A 21,451-nucleotide genomic window follows, 5' to 3' on the forward strand; every position below is an offset into this window, starting at 1 on the left:
GGTCAGTGCCGGGGTACAGTGTCCGCCTCGGTCCCTGGGGCGGCCGGGGGAGAGGGGGGTAGTGAATGAAGTAATGGAGGCGACGAATCAGGAAGTGATCACCTTGGAGAGTAACCTGCCTTGGCTCCGGCACGGCCGCTGCTGGGGGGCTCGGCGAGCAGCGCGGCAGCGGCGGGCGGAGCGCTGGCAGCGGGAGCCGGGGCGCCGAGCCGCAGGGAAGTTGGGGACTCGGGCGGACGAGTTGCGCGCTGCGCCCCAGCCGCCGAGGAACCAGGAAGTGAGTGCGGCTGTTGTCTGTCGGCGGCGCCTGCCACGCTGTCTGGCCGGAGAGGCCGCTCTGCCCGCGGCCGGGGACGGCGGGCTCCCCGGTGAACGCTCGCCGCCCCCGCCCCGTTCTTCTTAGACCCGGTCCACGGACCCACGACTTCCGCATGGACGGGGCAGCCCGGGCCATGTCCGGTGGACCGCTACCCGCCAAAAAAATGCCCTGACCCTCCCCACCTTGTGCAGCCTCGGAGTAACGGTTCTGGAAGGGGCACTTAACGTGGAGCGGCCCGGGGTGCGGTGTCTCCCGGCCGCCCGCCGCCCCTTCCTCATCGCATGGGTGGCAGTGAAGAAGTAGGCTCATGCCCCTTCCCTCGTGGGTGTTTGTTTTTTTTTTTAGGGGGAGACTGGGAAGGACACGGAATATCTTGTGTACCCCTGACCTGGCGCGCTGGGGTGTCAGAGGAGGAGGCTAATTTTTGTAAACAGTGGGTGAAGGCGAAGGAGTGGGGCGGCGGGAGGGAGTCTCGGCCCTAGGGAAGTCTCAGCACGGAATTGCCCCCGTACCCCCTCCCCCCCCCCCCCCAAACCTCCCACCATAGCGGAAGCGCCTCGGAGAGGACAGAACGGCCGGGATTGACAGGCCTCTCGTTCCAATCTGCTCGCTGAGATGTTCCAAATGAGAACGTTGATTTCTGGGGGCGGGACTCGGGGCTCGCGCTGGGCCAATGGAGATTGGGCGGGAGTGAAGCTGACAATGTACGCATGGAATTGGAGGGAAGAGGAGTGTAAACACGGAAGTGGCCGCGGGGGTGGGGGATGTGCAGCGCCACTGCTGCAGCGGAAGGGCACGGACTTAAGTTACATAGAAGCGGCAGCTTTACTTAATGGACAGCGCTGCGAGGGCCCGGAATCGATGCAGCAGTGCTTGCATCCTATTGACTTACTAGAATAATAAACTCATATGTTCCTTTCCCCCGGTTCTATTTCATATCGCCACCGATGGGAATTGGAAGATGGGAAATACCAAAGAGTAATGCTGTAAAAGATGTTGCCCCCACCCCCCACCCCGTTTTCCAGCCATTGTTTTTAGGTAGGGCACGTGAAATTAGTTTGGTTGGTGAAACTGTGATTCTGTTCGATTGGGGGAAATCATGAACACGTGTATTTCTGAATTTAACAGAACTTTAAAGAAACTCTGGAATACTGTAACTGTGTGTATTGTATAACACATGAGTGACCAATCTTTATTCTGTAAAATGTAATACAAGACGTTTTAAGGGTCCCAAAGAAAAAAATCAGCTTACTGAGTAGTGATTAAAACACATTTGCCAGTTATTTTCTGATCAGAGTAAGAAATTAGTAAGAGGTAGAGTACAAGGAGAACTTGGTTCCATTGTGTGTGCTCAATTCACTAATAGCATAATATGAATTAAGGGATGGAATTTTTGGCTTTGTAGGATTGATTGGGTCAGTGATATTTCTGTGAGTGATAAACATGTACATTTCAGGAAATGGTTCCAGTGGTTTTGAACATACCGAGAGAACCATAGAATAACCCCTGTAGTTAGAATCTTGAAAAATATTGTAAAGGTAAAGGGCTTAATTTTGTCTATGGAAGGTATTTTTTTCATAAGCTTTTAGAGTTATTAGTGAAACTGAATGTGACCTGTAGATATTTTACTTGGAGTGGATACATTAGGCAGCCTACAGTTTGAAAATACAAATATTTAATATCCCTTTGTTAAGGTGGTGGTGGTGTTTTTTAAGTTAAAAGCCAACTTGCAGCCCTACTGCATTTACTTAGTATATATAAACCTTACAATCAAAGTTTGCTTCATAATTTTAATGTCTTGTAAAGAATATGTTTTACATATAATTGTTTTCAAATTATTTCCTCAATCATGTTCATGTAATCTGAAGCTCCTTTACAAGTCCTATTTTAGAAGGAAACTTGAGATAGGTTTGCTGATTTACACTAGGTTTATTCAGTGAGTTCAAGTTGGGGAGGAAAGGTGGCCCAGGAAATGTAGATCTGGGGATCTAAATTTTTATTGCTGCCAGTTTCCTATGACAGTGGGAGAGTAGTTTATAATGTTTGTAATTGTAAAATGGACAAGATAATACCTTTTTAATTCCCTTGAGGGAAGTTGTCAGGTGTTATACATCATCCTTCCTCAAAGATTTTACAGTCAAATTGAGGAGACAGATAAAAATCTATATAATATTTAAGTATATACAGTGATTGCTATAATGGGTTGATGATTAGTGTAGAATGACTGATAGTAAGAAAAAGTTATGGAGGAGATAAGATTTTCAGTTGAATATTGTTCGCTAAACTTTTTTTTCTAAGCAAATATAAAGCACTTAATGTTGTTATATGTTAACACTGTTATAAAGGTACTAACTAGAGGATATATTTTCCTTTTACTTTACTCCTTTAGAGGCTTAACTATCAACTTTAGTTAGCTATCAACTTCAGCTTTAGTTATAAACATTTATGCTGTCAGAAGAGTTTGAGTAAAGAATGAAATAAATAAACTTAGTTAGTAATCATTTTAACATACAAAAGAGTTGACATACTTTATAAAACTTTCACTGGCAACATGGTATGAGAAAGAGCCTTAATTCTGAAGTCAGGAGAAGAGGACCTACATCTGGCTGTCACTAAACTATATCTGTACTCTTTAAGGCTTCATTAGGATTGATTAGGTGATCTATAACTTTTAAAATTCTGAAATTATAAGTGGCTCAGAAATATTTAATAGGAGGTGAAGGCTTTTCTTTTTCTTGGATTTCTTTACATTATGCCATGTGAATGAACATGTCTAAGGTTATGAAATTGGGAGGTTACTCACTTTCTTTTAGCCAGTCTTGGAACTTGAATATGACTATGATATAGTTTACTTAATAATTTAGGCTCATTTCTAGTATGTACGTATATATAGTTTATGGGAAAAATGGATGTCGATAGGAAAAAAAGAATGTCCCATAATATTTCAGCAAAAGTATTGTGTATGTATAATCTGGATTTTCTTGAAGATTTTCAATTTAAAATATTCTGCCTTCTTATTCTCAAATATACTTTTCTTGACTATTTTTTTTCTTCTTTTTGAGAATTGAGAAGTAGAGTCACCATAAGCTTTAAACTCATTGTGTTACCTGTAAATTAAATGTTCAAAAGGTTGCAAAGAAATATTTATGAAAAACCTAAAAAATCGTTTATGTGTAAGTGGACAAAATACTGTTGTGCTTATGGAAATGGATACTTTGATGTTTATGTTTAGAAGTTAAACTTACAGAAACATGGGGATAGAATTTGGGTGTTTATTATATAATTACATTTGATAAAAATTACAGCTGCAGTTCTGAAAAACTTAAATTTCTGGTCTGGGATTTCTGGGAGTCTGTGAAGTCAAAATTGTTTTCATAATAATACTAAGACATTACATATTTTTCACTTTCACAAGTGTTCTGAGGAGTTTTCTGGAGGCTACATGATTTGATATTCCAACATACTTAATGAAGAAGCAAATAAGAGTTCACCTGTTTTCCACCATGTATTTAAAAGATTTGTAAAAGTGTGAAACAAAGCTACTCATACTCACTAAATTTTTTTGTTTTAGAACGGTTATTTTGGCTCAGTGGTTGAGTGTGGACCTATGAGCCAGGAGGTTGAAGTTCAATTCCTGGTCAGAGCACTTGCCCGGGTTGCAGGCTCCATCCCTAGTGATGATTCTCTCTCATCATTGATGTTTCTATCTCTCCCTTCCTCTCTGAAATCAATAAAACTATATTAAAAAAAAAAAGGAAAGGTTATTTTGCATAAAGTATTATGTTTACAAGTATTGGGTTAATTAAATGAGTTAATAAATATTTTGAAGTTTTGATAGATTTAATTTTAAATAATATAAATACACATAGAACTATTTATACATACAAAATCTTGGCAGTCCTTAAATTGGATGTAAAGGGGCCCTTTTACCAAAAAAGTTTGAGAAGCTGAAATATAGTTTTATTTAGTAAACACTTTTCAGTACTGTGGCCACTAGCCACATGAGGTTATTGAGTACATGAAATGTTGGTTAGAAACTGAATTTTAAAAATTTTAAATTAATTTAAATGTAAAAACTGAAGCAGTGGAAAACTTTGTCAATTACATGTTGAAATGACATTATCTTGGATATACTGGGTTAAATGAAAGGGATTAATTTCACCTGCTTTTAATGTGGTTACTGGAAATTTAAAAATTATATGTAGCTCATGTTTTATATATATAATATATTTTTATTGATTTCAGAAAAGAAGGGAAGGGGAGAGAGAGAAACATCAATGATGAGAATCCTTGATCAGCTGCCTCCTGCATGCCCCACATCAGGGATTGAGCCCGAAATTGGGGTATGTGTCCTGACAGGGAATCAAACCGCAATCTCCTGGCTCATAGGTCCACACTCAACCACTGAGCCATGCCAGCCAGGCTCATGTTATGTTTTTATCAGACAGCTCTACTTTAGAAAATAATTTTATTTTCTTTCCCTTTTCAACCTTATAACAACTATTGATGAGAAAGTTAAAGGGAAACAGGTAGCCGAAACCGGTTTGGCTCAGTGGATAGAGCGTCGGTCTGTGGACTGAAGGGTCCCAGGTTCGATTCCGGTCAAGGGTATGTACCTTGGTTGCGGGCAGATCCCCGGTAGGGGGTGTGCAAGAGGCAGCTGGTCGATGTTTCTCTCTCATTGATGTTTCTAGCTCTCTATCCCTCTCCCTTCCTCTCTGTAAAAAATCAATAAAATATAAAAAAAAAAGGGGGGGGGGGGGACAGGTAAAGACGAGAGTGTCCCAGGTCTTTATCTTTCCCCTCTTTTCATAGCATTCATTCATATTCTTCACTCACCCGTTATGTCATACATAGCCTTGGGGCATTAGAGGATAAGGTGTGGTAGGTCAGATAGTTGAGTGATGACCTTGTAATGTCAGTTTATGGTCTTGCTTGTAGTGGGATACCACTATCACCTAATGAAGTGTTTTCTGATTTTTTCCCCATTGCTCTCAAGTTAAATTGCTATTAAGTTACATTTTTGACTTTTAAGAACATTGTTATGAACTAGGTCCATTGCCAGCATTCTCTTCTGCAAAGCTGAGAGGTATGTCTCTTGTCAGACTTAATTACCAAGTTTGGTATTTAGTAACAGCTGTTGAGTGAGTCTGGAATAATCTACCATACAAACACCAGTTGATTAGAAAGCTAGAAATGGAACAAGAAGACCTCTTACCAATGGTAAAAGAAGGCATAAGCAAATTTAATGGCTCTATGATTAAAATTAAAATAGTTTTGAAATTTATTTGGTAGACTTATTTCTTCAAGGAGTATTTACCAGCAACACCAACTACTATTGTTAACTAGAAACTATCTCTTAGATTACTTTTAGCTTCATTGTTTCTATTTTTAAAATGAGTTGCTTATTATTTTCTCCCACAGTTTTTACACATAGGTTTAGAAAGACTCCAGCAAGTCAGGTTTTAAGCGAGAAAAAAGGAATTTTCAGCCATTGCTTATAGTTTGCTTACTTTGATTACACAAAATTGTTAAATTTATGTTTATCCTTAAGAGTTGTGTAAAACCTTTAGTTTAAATTGTGTTTGAATTATTGAGCAGAACATCTAGTATTAAAAAGTTTTTAAAAATTACAGAAACTTGAAGAGGAGAAATAACTTTTAAATTTCTGTTATAAAAATGACTTGTTGACTTACGTCAATGAAAGAAAAGGGAAAATATAGTGTCACTTTTTACAAAATGGGTGAAATATTCTTGGAAACTATCATGGGTACATTGCTGTAAATTGATCTAAGTGTGAGTTCTTAGGTGTTCATTTCTTAAATAGGTGCTTAGGGTTATTTTAGTAAATAAAAATGACAAAAAATAAAATAAGCATAAAAAAAAAGAAATCACTCCTTTTAAACCAACTTAGCTTACAGAGTAACTTTAAATTAATTTTGCACTTTCATTTAGTTTTGAAATATTTTACTTCCATTTATGTTTTGTCATTCTCTAGCTACACGAGGCCAGTGATCTAGTTATACTTATCTCAGTTTTATGGCATAGGGACTGGTACATTGTGAGAAATGCTCAACAACCATTTGTTGATTGTATATAAGAATATTAGATCTTCTGATTGATACTTCATTAGAAAATTTATGTATATTCTCATCCTAAATTTAAAGTATGAATAAATAAGTTTTCTTCTTAAATTTGTATGTATTTTATTTGTTTTAATCTGTAAATATAAATTTTCTGGGAAAATATAATATGTTGAGGTCAGAAATATAGGCAAGAAAATAATTTCCACTGATATAACTAATATGAAATTATGGTCTTGAAAATGTACCTCAAACTACTTAAGAACTTGGCAACATAATGTATTAATTGCTAGACATATTTCATTTGTTTTATAGCTTGAAAATCTGATAAAATTCTATTGCTGTATTATTATCAAATACTTGAAGCTCTGATTTTAATACGGTAGTTTTAAGGGTATGAATACAATTACATAAGGAATTAGTTTACTCTGGATGGTTTATTAATAGCAGCTAAGACAACAGCTAAGTTGCAACACAAGCAGACCTTGAAGAGAATGAAGTTCCTGGTATAAATTTTAAAAACTTGAGAATTTGCTTAACAGGGTTCTTTAGTGTATGTGAGTATTATAGGGAGGTACTTTGAAAAATATACTTGAGACTTGCAGTATATTTATACTTACTAATACTTAGTTCCTTAAAGTTGAGCTGGAAGGACTGATTGAATCCTTTGCTTCAGTGAAGCTGCAGATAAGAGTAAGCAGGGTCACCTAAAGATAGATTTACTTAGAGGTTTGGCTGCCTCTCTGGAACCGGTCAGCTTTGAGCAGATTTCCATAAATGGACAGAGCAACTGGAGAGACCCAGTACCTTGGTTGAGAGTGTGGATGATGTGCAACAGGTGGTAAAAACAGTCAGTGGATTTTTTTAATAAATGCTCTCCAAATGACTGGTGTTTAAGGCTGAGCATTTGGGGAATTTTAAGACCAAGTGAATTTTTTTTTTTTCAATTAAAAGTTTCCTGGAAACAGTTTTAAAAGATTCATATTTTTAATGTGTAGAACTTGTGGATTTATAATATGGTTTTATGGAATTTGTATAAATACTTTCTTTTAGTTCCTTTAGAAGATTAGAAACTGTTTTTAGAACCTTTCACCAAGTAAAACATTCAGTGTTTTAAGTCAGGATGTGAAATTAATATTTCGTTAAGATAATAAGTTTGTTCTTGAATTGCCTATTTTCCTGTAGGGTCATTGGGTTGTTCTTAAATTTCAATACATAAAAGACATACTTGCCTACCTACTATATGAAAGGTCTCTGTTAGGAACTAAAACAGATATGAAGATGAATTAATATAGCCACTCTGATCTCCAAGAGTTTATTGAGTTCTTATCTATGTATATGTTTTTTATGGGAGTCACCTCACTTTATTCTTACAACCATGTGAGGTAAGGAATACTACTGTTTTGTATTAGGAAACCCAGACTTACAAGGAATTAAATTGCTGGCCTAGTAACAGAAATTACTGGTATAAGTGGCAGAGGATAGAACCCAAGTTCTTAGACCTAGAAGTCCAAACCTCTGCTGTACACTTTACTGCTTCACAAATAATTCAATCAGCAAAGCAATAAACTAAGTTCAAAGAGAGAGTTACAAAAGGTGGTAAAATTAGAAAAAGATTCATGGGGGGAAAAAACAAAACAACCCATAAAAACTCTTTTAAAAAAAATTTCTTGGGTAACACCTAGCAAAATCCTGAAGGAGAGAGAGCAAGGTTATTGTGAAGGAAATTCCCACATGCTTTGGTGCCGCAGCTAATGCACTAACCCAGGAGGGTCTGTATGAATTTAACTAATTAATTAAAGTAACTTAGAAATATGTGTTTCTGACTAATTTTGATATGCATGACCCCTGATTTTAGTAACAGTATATCAAAATATATAATTGACTTTAGGATTGTTAATTCACAACCATCCTTATTCTCCATAAGTTAGTTTTGGCGCCTAAAATTGATACAGGTTTAAAATTTTAAGGGTTTTTCTTTGTTTTCCTTTGGATAAGATTCAGAAATTTCTCAGTAATTGCTAATAATCTCAATAGTTACTTTATAGTTAACATTCATTTTACAAAGTGAAGATACTAGATTGTTTTGGTGTTTAAAGTATCTCTGTAAATAATATACATAAACTAATGTGTATCAGTGATTTAGAGTTATGCCCATAAGAGTTAATTTGTATTTATGTCTTCCACAGCAGTGTGTTTTAATTTAGTAATGTGTTCAGTGCATTTTTAATTAAGTAGAACTTCTTTTCCCCCCAGTGGAAGCATCAGTTCATAGCAGTAATGCACACTGTACAGATAAGACAATTGAAGCTGCTGAAGCCCTGCTTCATATGGAATCTCCTACCTGCTTGAGGGATTCAAGAAGTCCTGGTATGTGAACTACCCTATTTATATTAAACCTGTCACATCACTTCATGTATCTAGAATGAATGGTTTTTAAGATACAGGGGCATTGTTGGTGTTCTCAAGATCTGTTATACATGAATACCTGTGACAGCAGTATTTGATCTTTATTTGTCAAAGTACCCAAGTCTTAAATACTTAATTTTCATAATAAATGAATGCCCAGTGTAGATAGACAGAAGTTTATTAAGTTGCTATTTAGACCTATCATGTCTTCCTTAACGCTGGTAAATTTATAAACCTTTGTACAATAGTCCTTAAGTGAATGGCAGATGGGGTGGCGGCGGGGGCTGGGGGGTGGGACGGGGACGGGGTGGTTGCCTCCTATGACCACCTTCAATTCTTTATTCTGTGATAAAGTGACTCCAGGGAACCATCTATTATGGAGAGAGGAGGAAGCTTCCACCACTCCCTTTCAGGCTGCGAGTTTCTCTTTTCTTTTGGTCCCTTTTTTCCTTTAAGGCTGCCTTTGAGAGTTATGTTGTCCTAATTTTCATTTACCCTAATTTTAATATTCCGATGTTAATTTAACTTGATATAGTAAGTTTGGATCTTCTTCTTCCCTTTTTTTTTTTAATATGTTTTTATTGATTTCGGAGAGAGGAAGGGAGGGGGGAGAGAGGGAAGGAGAGTTAGAAACATCAATGATTAGAGAGAATCATTGATGGGCATGTGCCCTGACTGGGAATTAAACCGGGGCCTCTTGGTTCATAGGTCAGTGCTAAACCTCTGAGCCACACATCTGGGCTGGACCTTCTTCTTATAGGACTTTACAATAAATACTAAGAGTAACCAGACTTTTAAAATAAAATAAGAATCCTATGTATTCACAAGTATGAGAAGAAAATTAGGACATATTGGTCAGTGTGTTAATCCATGAGAGTAGGTATTAACTATCTCTTTATTGAAATAGAAATGTCATCCTGATTATTTATGCACATTGGAAGAAAGCCGGGACAACATTATTGTTTATGTAATAGAGTGCCAAATAGCAATCTTTACTGTTTTAGTGACCCAAAATTTAGGGCTGTTTCATTAAATAAAGTTTTAAATATGAAAAGATATTCATTGGGCTGTAATGGGCATATTTTCCTTTTTTTTCATATTTTAAAATGAATTATAAGTGCTTATCACTGAAATCACATTTATTAAATGTCTTAAATTTTATACTATGTGCATAAGTTAGCTAGCTAGAAAATAATGATGGGTACATGGACGGAAAGTATTAAAGAACTCATTTTATTTTCAAATATTTTCCCAATTGTCAAAATAATGTAGTTGTCTACAATGAGCTTAAAAATACAGGGTGAGGAGAAAGTAGGTTTACAGTTGTGAGTATGTGAAATATATTTATTACTTACTGTATTATTTTCCATATGACCAACTGTAAACTAACTTTTGCCCCACTCTGTATATAAAAGTGAAGACCGGAAGGTGACTATTCATCTCCCCTTCTTACCCAGAGGATTAACATTTTCTTTAAGTTGATTTTTCTTGCATTTTATTTTCTTACATACTTTAGATCATATTGCATATTCAGCAAGTTAACTTCAAGTTCTTATCCTGCTTTGATGAATTATTAAACCTCACCTCTACTAAGTATTGAATTGTCCACAGTAAGAAGCATTAATGGGGGTGGGAAATTTTAATTTTTCAACTTTTTTTTTATAGTGGAAGTGTTTGTTCCTCCTTGTGTATCAACTCCAGAATTTATCCATGCTGCTATGAGGCCAGATGTCATTACAGAAACTGTAGTGGAGGTGTCAACTGAAGAATCTGAACCAATGGATACCTCTCCTATTCCTACATCACCAGATAGCCACGAACCAATGAAAAAGAAAAAAGGTAGAATATACTTATAAATTTCTGGAAGGGTGGGTGAAATTTTTTGTATGACATATATACTGTAGATTTATGATTGATGTTATCTTAACTAGATATTCTCAAAGAATCAAAAATTGAGATTTTCATTTTGTATTTTAACATGTTCATACTATTTAAAAGGAGTTAGTATTTAAGCCCTAAAAGTAGTTGCCTGAAAATGAGATCATAATGGGTGTTGGACACACAGAAGGAAAATCAGAGATTCACTGCACATTTGTCTACTTTGTGGTCCTTTTAGGTACTTGGTTACTTTTTTTAAAAGGAATTTAATCTTTCACTATTTTTCATAATCCTGTCTTCCTACTCTTTTGTGGACATGAAAATAAAAGCACAACTTTTTCTTTCGATACCTTCTTTTTTTTTTTTTTCCATGCCTTCTTTTAAATACCAAGATTGCCAATAGGGACATATAAGTGAAATAAACTCACTAGTGGGGTAAAGAGAAAGAGTATTTCCACTTAGTTGTCTCCTGCTGGGACATCACTCACCTGATCCTGGTAGGTGGGGCACAAGGCTCCAGCACATCTCCAACATCCTGAGGAGATGGGCAGTAAGTGGATCCTTTTCCTGTTTGAATCAAAGGTAAAACTTGAAATGACACCGTATACCAGGGATCCTCAAACTTTTTAAACGGGGCCAGTTCACTGTCCCTCAGAGCGTTGGAGGGCCGGACTATAGTTTAAAAAAAAACTATGAACAAATTCCTATGCACACTGCACATATCTTTTTTTTTTAATATATTTTTATTGATTTTTTACAGAGAGGAAGAGAGAGGGATAGAGAGTCAGAAACATCGATGAGAGAGAAACATCAATCAGCTGCCTCCTGCACACCCCCGACTGGGGATGTACCCGCAACCAAGGCACATGCCCTTGACCGGAATCGAACCCGGGACCCTTGAGTCCGCAGGCCGATGCTCTATCCACTGAGCCAAACCGGTTTTGGCTGCACATACCTTTTTTGAATTAAAAAAACAAAACGGCAAAAACACCCGCATGTGGCCCGCGGGCTGTAGTTTGAGGATGCCTGCCCTATACATATTGGTAGTCATCTAATTCCTCTTTCTTCACATTTTAGAATGGGGGGAAAAACAGGCAAAAATAAAGGAAAACTTTTTTTTTTTTAAAGGAAAACTTTTATTAAAAATAATGGTGTTTTTCTTTTCTTTATTAGAAGTGTTTCAAATTGATGTGATGTTCCCAGGTCTGTGCTTATTGCTGTGAGGGATACAATGAAGATTAGGTCAGAGTGCCTTCCCTCATAATACATCTATATATATGAAAGCCTAAGTGACTGTTCAACTGTTTGAACGGTAGCTATGATGCACACTGACCACCAGGGGGTAGACACTCAACACACAGGCATGGAAACATGGAACAGACTGATGAATCTCAGATGGAACGGTGGAGGAGGGAGGGTGGGACGAGATTAACCAATGATCTTATATGCATACTAGAGGCCCAATGCACGGATTCTTCATCCTGGCCTGCAAGAATCGGGCTGAATCCGTGCACTGGGCCTCTGACATCCCCCAAGGGGTCCCTGATTGCGGGAGGGTGCAGGCCAGGCCGAGGGACCCCACCGGGGCACGAATCTGTGCACTGGGCCTCTAATATCCTATATAATAAAAGGCCAATATGCAAATTGACCAAATAGCGGAAAGACCAGCCGCTGTGATGCGCACTGACCACCATGGGACAGATGCTCAATGCAGACGCTGCCCCCTGGTGGTTAGTGCGCTCCCATAGGGGGAACACCACTCAGCCAGAAGCCCTGAGCTGGGCTCACAGCTGGCAAACGCAGCAGTGGTGGTGGGAGCCTCTCTTGCCTCTGCGGCAGCGCTAAGGATGTCCGACTGATGGCTTAGGCCCGCTCCCTGCCGAGTGCACGAATTTCGTGCTCTAGGCCTCTAGTAGATTATATGTATCTTTTTAAAAAATATATATTTCTATTGATTTCAGAGAGGAAGGGAGAGGGATAGAGAGATAGAAACATCAATGATAGAGAATCATTGATTGGCTGCCTCCTGCATGCCCCCTACTGGGGGGATCGAGCCCACAACCCCAGTATGTGCCCTTGGCTGGAATCAAACCTGGGACCCTTTAGTCCACAGGCCGATGCTCTATCCACTGAGCCAAACCAGCTAGGGCAGATTATATGTATCTTGAGAGAGGTATGAATACATGACAGAATTTAAAAGGAAGAATCACTTCTTGCTGTAAATGTTTAAAAGCAAAAGACATACATATTAATAGCCTTGTTTGCCCACTGCCCACTGTACCCTTTGGCTGGTTGCATCCAATGGGAGCTGTGACAAAATACTTAAGAAATTTTTAGGTTTATAAGAGGATAGAAAAGTTCATGAAAAGCTGGGATCATTTAGGGTAGGTACCAAGACCTCTAAATAAATCAGTTGATACGTGCAATTAACCTATGTGGTTTGATATAAACCAGGAAATAATTTGCAAATTTAATTTTGATTTTATATATTTAAAAAAACAGATGGCCTTAATTTAAGAATTACATTTAACATCATTATTTACTTATTTATTTGTGTTTAAGTACATTTGGGACATACAGTTAAGTAGGTTATTTTTTAATAGCATGGTCTTTTGTATTTCCAGAGCTTGTAATATACTGATGTGTGTTGTGAATCTCAAAGGGAAGATAGCATGCGGTTTTCCAAAAAGGTTATTTGACTGGAGAACCCTTTTCCTACTGATGAATAACCTGTTTCTCAAGTAATGTGGTTTGGGAAATGTTGCTTTATAAGAAAGTAAAGTAAGCCTTTATGGACTAACCTTTCCATTAAGGAAGTGGGCTATTTTGTGATGTAGGATACAGTAAAGATGTTTGTATTATTACTGATTGATTTGTTCATATAAATATCATTTACATTGAGAAATTAAGTTCTATTTTAACAAGGAAGCCAGTGAACTTGCCGTTTTTATTTTGGGAAAGCATACTTCTTATTGATTAGAATTAACATAATGAAATCCTAGATCAGTGATGGGCAACCTTTTGAGCTTGGTGTGTCAAACTTCGCCAAAAAACTGAGCATAACTCGGGTAGTGGGTCACTTTGAGGAAAAAACATTATTTTGCAAATGTTTCATCCTCGGCATGCGGCCGCCTCAGCGGCCGCGTGTCATCAGAAATGGCTATGCGTGTCAATGCTGACACACGTGTCATAGGTTTGCCATCACTGTCCTAGATCACAGTATCTATGCATTTGAAGATATAAATTGAGGTACTTTAATTTAGTTCTTTATTTGGTTGAAAATAGTCCTTGCTAATGAAGAGTAGAGTGACATCATAAATCCCAGGTGTATGACAATCACAAAATCTGTAATAATATACAGGCATACCTCATATATTACTGGTTTAGTTCCAGACCATTACAGTAAAGTGAGTCACACAAATTTTTTGGCTTCCAGTGCACATAAAAGTTACGTTTATACTATTAAGTGTGCAATAAATAGCATTATAGCATTAAAAATGTTTATTACCTTAATTAAAAACACTTTATTGCTAAAAAATGCTGTCCATCGCTTGAGCCTTCAGCAAGTTGGAATCTTCTTGCTGGTGGAGGGTCTTGCCATGTTGTTAATGGCTGCTGACTGATGTGGGGGGTGGTCACTGAAGGTTGTGGTGGCTGTAGCAATTCCTTACAATAAGACAACAATGAAGTTGGCTGCACTGATTGACTTTCTTTCATTTGAATATGTAGAAGCCATTGTAGGATTAGCCTAGTTTCAGTATTTTGTGTCAGGGAATAGGGAGGCCTGAGGAGAGGGAGAGGTGGGGATCAGCTAGTGGAAGCAGTCAGAACACACACATTTATCAGCTAAGTTCACTGGCTTATGTGGGTGTGATTCATGGCACCCCAAAACAGCAGTAGTAACATCAAAGATCACTGATCACAGATCACCATAACAAACATAATTAACTTTTAATAAAGCTTAAAATATTGTGAGAATTACCAAAATGTGACAGAGACACGAAGTGAGCCAATTACTGTTGGGAAAATGGTGCCAATAGACTTGCTTGACTCTGAATCTCCTATTCATAAAAAAATGCAAATATATGCAAAGCCCAAAAAAGCCAAGAACAATAAAACAAGGTGTGTATGTATTTAATCTGAAAATACAGCAGTCTCCTCATTCCTGGCTTTGCTTTCCTCGGTTTTAGTTACCCACAGTCAACCCAGGTCTGAACATATTAAATGAAAAAGTCCACAAATGAATGAGTCATCAGATTTGAATTGCAGATAGTTCTGAGTAGTGTGATGAAATCTTGAGCCTTCCATCCCTGAACGTCAATCCTCCTTTGGTCCAGCATCTCCACACTGTATATATGCTCACTGCCCATTAAACTTAGTAGCTGTCTCTGTTATCAGATTGACGTTGTATCACAGTGCTTGTGTTCAGGTCACCCTTATTTTTACTTCATAACGGCCCCAAAGCACTAAAGTAGTGATGCTGGCACTTGAGGTATGCCAAAGAGAAGCTCTAAAGTGCTTCCTTTAAGTGAATAAGTATGTATGTATGTATGTATGTATGTATAGGAAACAACATGGTATATATAGGGTTCAGTACTTCCCATAGTTTCAGGCAACCACCTGGGATCTTTGAAGGTATCTCCCACTACTGGATAATATATGTGAATATTCCCAACCTCTTTGTGGAGGCTTCTCTTCACCTGCCAGCATTCATTCATCAGTGATGAAAATTGAATATAGTGCATTTCAGGTTTATGCCTTCTTTAGGGTAGAGAAGTATAGCTCTTGCTTTTCTGTTCATTGTGGATGCTAGTCTGAGGGAGCCTTCTGACAGAAGCAAGGAGAAACAAGAGTAAGGACATAAACATTTACTAGAGCCCAGCCTGCGTGGTTCAGTGGTTGAGCGTGGACCTGTGAACTAGGAGGTTCATGGTTCCATTTTCGGTCAGGACAGGTGCTGGGTTGCAGACTCATCCCCAGTGTGGGGTGTGCAGGAGGCAGCCAGTCAGTGATTCTCATCATTTATGTTTCTCTTTCTCCCTCTCACTTCCTCTCTGAAATCAATAAAAATATATTTAAAAAAAACACAGAAGACAAACATTTACTAGACATATGACATAATTAGTTGGAAGATTTTCTTACCTTTATAGTTTACTTGCATATTTGAGGGAAATTTAAACACTTATGCTTAAATTCTGGTTAATTGATTGGCTCAGAGCAGTAGAGAGTGTTTAAAATAATAGTTTTTACCTTTTCTCATTTGAACTCAAAGGGCTTGTGAGATTATCAGGTCCTCTGCAGTAACTAGGTAAAGCTTTTGGTAACAATCATCTAGAACGGAAAACAAAAGAAGTTTGCAGTAGAATCTGTTTCCATTGCCACATTATTGGAAAAGTTTAGCAAACTGAGGCTCTGACCATGTAAATAGTAGGTTAGTAGAACCTGACTTGCCTTATACATTGAGATTACTACCAACTAACTGCTCTAATCTAAAATTGTAGAAGTGCTTTTAATGTTCTTCTTAAGTGAGACTTCTTATATATATTAATATACAAATTCATCTTCATGAATAATGTATTATCAAAGAATCTGCTAATCATGCTTATTATTGTTTTTAATGTATGGTTTCATTATCTTATTTTTTCAGTTGGCCGTAAACCGAAGACCCAGCAATCACCAATTTCCAATGGGTCTCCTGAGTTGGGTATAAAGAAGAAACCCAGAGAAGGAAAAGGTAATTTGGGGAAGGCTATTATGGAGGCCAGATGATTTTTTTTTTTTCAGTCTGAAATATTTCTAGTATGTGCCCATGTGGCAGTACTATCTTTTTTTTAATATATATATTTTATTGACTTCAGAGATGAAGGGAAGGGAGCGGGAGAGAGAGTTAGAAACATCAATGGTGAGAATCATTGATTGGCTGCCTTCTGCCCATCCCCTACTGGGGTTTGAGCCTATAACCCAGGCATGTGCCCTGACAGGGAATCAAACTGTGATCTCCTGGTTGATGCTTAACCGCTACGCTGGCCGGGCAGTACTGTCTTCAGTAGTACTTAACAAGGAGCTTTTCAAACTCTATGCTCACTCCTGTCTGCCTGAGTTTCTGTAGCCATGGATACATGAGGGGAGTGCAAAGGGGTAGGCACTTTGGAAAAGGTCTTAAGTGCAATATGATGTACACCCCTTCTTAAGAGCTATTGTTCTAGAGCAAGCATGTCAAACTCCCCGCCCACGGGCTGCATGCCTCGTTTATTTGGCCTGTGTTAGCCTTTGAGTTTAACATACTTGTCTAGAGGATGTGTATGTATAACAGCAGGCATCCTCATCTAGAGCCACATAGAACTAAATGAAGGTTACAACTAAGACATTTTTGATACACAATTTCTTAACTGATAGAAGCTGTGCAGTAAGTAATTTAAGGCAAGCTGAATTCAATTTCCCAGTCACCAAATTTGAGTCATGTCAGTCAGGAATCAGAACAAAAATTTACCATTTTTTGCTTTAGAATTTGTATATTCTCATTACGAATAAAAATAGCAACAATCCTCTTACCTTCTATGCTCTCCTAATTTGTTGGGTAAGTTGATGTCAAGTAATCCTATCTAATAAAGAGGGGATATGCTAATTGACTGTCTTGCCCTCAAAGATGGCTGCACCCAGTCCCCTCAGACCCGCCGGGGCAGCAGGCGTGTGGCACGGCTGGGCCCACCCCCAGGCGGGTCCGGCCGCTCGGCGCGCCTGCCTCTGGAGTCCCCCAGTCCCCTCAGCCCCCCAGCCGCCCAGGGCTGGCCAAGGCGCAGGCAAGCCTTGGATGGCGGCTGCCCAGCCGCCCAGGGTCACCTGAGGCTCAGGTAACCAGGGCTGGCTGAGGCTTGCGCTGCTGGCAGTGGCAGCAGCAGAGGTGTGATGGGGGCGTCGCCTTCCCCTGATTGCTGGGTCGCCTCCCATCTCTGAGGGCTCCCGGACTGTGAGAGGGAGCAGGCTGGGCTGAGGGACCCCCCTCCAGTGCATGAATTTTCATGCACCGGGCCTCTAGTACTTTAATGGTTTCAGGTTTGTTCTGGTAATGTAATAGTTAAAAATTGATCACTTCCTGTGAATAAATGTTTTCAGACCAGTATTCAATAATTGGATCATTTTGTTTTTATTTACTAGTGGCCCGGTGCACAAATGCATGCACATTGAAAGGAAATTAATTAGAAGAAATATTTTAATATCGTTATTTGCCCTTTCTCTATAATAGAAGTGTCAACCAAATTCACGATCAACAATGACAGATCAAAACACATGCGTGTGACTGGTGCCAGTGAGAGCTTTATGTGTATTGTGCATGTGCAAGTCAGCTTAGCCTTTTATATATAGAGAATAAACTTGCCTAATTAGACCTGTTTTCTGATTTAGCTAAACTTTTTCCAGCCCAGTGAAGCACCCCAACTTCTCTTTCAGGTAATTGTCAGCAACACAGCAGTAAATACCAACACAAAGCAGATTATTATTGTAGATCACGTAGGGAGAACAAAGGGTAAAATATTTGACTGCAGCAGTGTTTGACTATGTTCTGCGCAGTGAGCAAACCTGAAGTCATTTTCAAGGCCCACCATTTCTTACTTCTTTTCAGTCGGGTCGTTTCTAAGCTTTCTAAATCTTCGTTTTCTGGCTAATGAAAAGAAAATAGGATCCCACGGAGTCGCCTATCTTCCTACTCTAGGACTTCTGTGAGGATCAAATGAGATGAGGCACATGGAAACACTTTACAGACATTTGGTTCAAGTGTAAAATGTTTGCACCTGGCTATAAAGCAAGTCGTGTTCCTGGGCTGAAGAAACCCCAAGGAGGCTAGTTGCTAGGGAGAGGAAGCCAGGCGTTGCTTTGTGACGTCATTACCTGGTGCCTACAGCCACCGTTGCTGGGCTGGGCTGGGCTGGGCTGTGGGTTGCGTTTTGCGCCATGGAGTCTCGGCAGTGTTGGCTGTGATTTGGTGGGCTGTCGCTCTAGGGTAGTGGCGGGGCCTGTGTCCCACTTGGGGAAAGCCAAGTGTTGCTTTGTGGGCGCCAGGTCCATGGTGCTGTTTCTCTTGTAAACCTGAATTCTGTTTAAAATTGTGCTGCATTTTTTCTCCTGTTACCTGAAAACATAATGTGTATGCATATATTAAAAATATTCTAACAAATGTCCAGGTCATATTTACCAGCTGGCATTCTTTTACTTAATGTGTGGGTATTTTGCATTGTGGTATTTAATCAAGACATTAACATGAGTAGAAGAGTGTTGATTTAAGACAAGTTTGAGATCCACTAAAATTAATTGTTGTATGTTTGTCTTTCTGGTGGCTGTGGAAGCTTCATATTTTCTTTGGACATCATTAGACGTCTTAGTTCTTTTTTTTTAAAAATATATTTTATTGATTTTTTTACAGAGAGGAAGGGAGAGGGATAGAGAGCTAGAAACATCGATGAGAGAGAAACATCGACCAGCTGCCTCCTGCACACCCCTCACAGGGGATGTGCCCGCAACCAATGTACACGCCCTTGACCGGAATCGAACCTGGGACCTTTCAGTCCGCAGACCGACGACGCTCTATCCACTGAGCCAAACCGGTTTCGGCGACGTCTTAGTTCTTGAAGTACAACTTTAATGCTATATGAATTTCAGCATTTTGCTAATACTGGTATGCTCCGTGCACCTACCATTCCACTGGAATTATTTATTCCATTCATATTACTTTTGTTTACAAGTCTGACTGATGGAGGAGCTTCTGGGTATTTAGGTCCACATTCTACTTGCAGGCTATATATTCTGTTGTCATAATTTGTCCTTGGTGGCCCTTGTGTCATATCTTCATCATCTTCAAGGCCCCAGCTAACCAGACCATCGCCTACTCCTTTTTGTCCTTCAAGTTCTTCCAACAAGTGAAAATTATGAGGAACTTTATCTCCTGTGGAGACCACCATCTTCTTCTGCACCCTGACGCAGCTGTCCCTAGCCATACATCTTGATGTATAGTAGTTGAAAGTGATGTAGTTCAAAGTCATGCATATATATATATTTTTATTTTAGAGAGAGGAATGTGGTGGGAGGAAACATCCCTTTTCAATAAATTAATAAATGCCTTTTGATGAATTTTGATCATAGAATTTGAGCATATATAAAAACATACAAGTTTAAATAAATTTATTCAGAGTTTAAATCTGTAAATTAATAAATATGATTCTGTTTTAAGTTCACTTAGTGCTATGCATTATGCCTTTGCCTTTATTGAACTCAAAATCTAGGCTAGGATAATATATGATAGTATAAAATCTAGGATCTCGATTATATTAGTACCATAACTGGAAATATACATAGGATGTTATTTTAAAAATCCAGCAAACAAAATAAAAAACTAAGAAAACAAAAAAAGAAAGGAAAAAAAATATCCAGCAAACAGCCCGGCTGGTGTAGCTCAGTGGTTGAGCGTTGAGCCAGGAATCAAGAGGCCACCGGTTCGATTCCAGGTCAGGGCACATGCCTGGGTTGCAGGCTCGATCCCCTGTTGGGGGGGCCATGCAAGAGGCAGCTGATGGTGATGTCTGTCTCTCATCAATGTTTCTTTCTATCCCTCTCCCTTTTGCTCTCTCTTTAAAAAAAAAATGCAGCAAACAAGTATATTTATGAATTTTGTTATGATGAAAGATACTTTATATCACTTACTAGACAACACAATTTGACACTGTTCAAAGATTGCCAATATAGTCAAGTACTTAAAGACAGACTCAGTACATTTGCGTTTACAAGTAGTAAATGATTTTATTTTTATCCAGCACAATTAAATAGTTGCTTCTAATTGTGTTAATGAATTTTTAATCAATATCTATCATTGTTTTCTAAGGAAACACAACCTACTTGTGGGAGTTTCTTTTAGATCTACTTCAAGATAAAAATACTTGTCCCCGGTATATTAAGTGGACTCAGAGAGAAAAGGGCATATTCAAGCTTGTGGATTCAAAGGCTGTCTCTAAGCTTTGGGGAAAACATAAGAACAAGCCAGACATGAACTATGAAACTATGGGACGAGCTTTGAGGTAAGAGCACGAAGGAACGAGTTTTCAAACAAAATTTACACATCTCTTTCTATTGTCTATTAGCTGTTTGAAGAGAAGCTGTGAAAATCCCTTATTTATGATAACTTAATTTTGGAGGCTGTTCTAGAGAAGCTTCTTAGATTTGGAGATAGATGGGGAGAGAGGAGTTTGGTCTAGATGTTTAAAATTTCAACATGACTGGAAAATCTGTTTCTTCAGAAAAGATGTGCTTTTGCATTTAGGACTATTCCATAATACAAAATTAAGTTACAGACCTTTAAGAAAATGAAACCCAAATGAAAGTTTCCAAATTGTTAATTTGCTTCAGTTCTTGTGAATTTGTTATAATGGATTTATCTTGACATGAAAATTTCTCAAGTTTTGTCAGTTTGAGAAACCACAAAACTTGTGTGCATGGCTTTTTCTAACTAAGGGTCCTTGTACATAATTTATGTGACGGTATTCACATATCCCACAGATTCATCTCTTCTAAGCACAGCTTATTAATTATTTTTCCATGTTACATCAGATTGTTTTTGTAATCTATGTATAAATCTGAGTTGAATTTTTATCAGTGTTCGTAAAATAGTCTGTATTTAGGTTAAATTACTTCCTTTAAGAATGAACTTTTTTCTACTTTATATATCTCAAGGTTATAGGGCCTACAGCACCAGGTTCCAACTTTATTCCTACTCCTGATT

The 21,451-nt window shown here is 38.5% G+C and overlaps 1 protein-coding gene across 4 annotated transcripts in view; it reads left to right on the forward strand.

Annotated features, from left to right (window-relative positions):
* Positions 1-21,451, forward strand: part of ELF2 (E74 like ETS transcription factor 2) — a 93,831-nt gene that overhangs the window by 69,509 nt on the left and 2,871 nt on the right. For all 4 annotated transcript variants that reach the window (XM_079771712.1, XM_079771713.1, XM_079771714.1 and 1 more), the window contains 4 exons: positions 8,659-8,772; positions 10,477-10,650; positions 16,337-16,423; positions 20,558-20,750. In XM_079771712.1, coding sequence (XP_079627838.1) covers positions 8,659-8,772; positions 10,477-10,650; positions 16,337-16,423; positions 20,558-20,750 — 568 coding nt within the window. The remainder of the gene's footprint in view (positions 1-8,658; positions 8,773-10,476; positions 10,651-16,336; positions 16,424-20,557; positions 20,751-21,451) is intronic.

Source organism: Cnephaeus nilssonii, assembly GCF_951640355.1.
Source record: "Cnephaeus nilssonii genome assembly, chromosome: 5".
NCBI lineage: Eukaryota > Metazoa > Chordata > Mammalia > Chiroptera > Vespertilionidae > Cnephaeus > Cnephaeus nilssonii.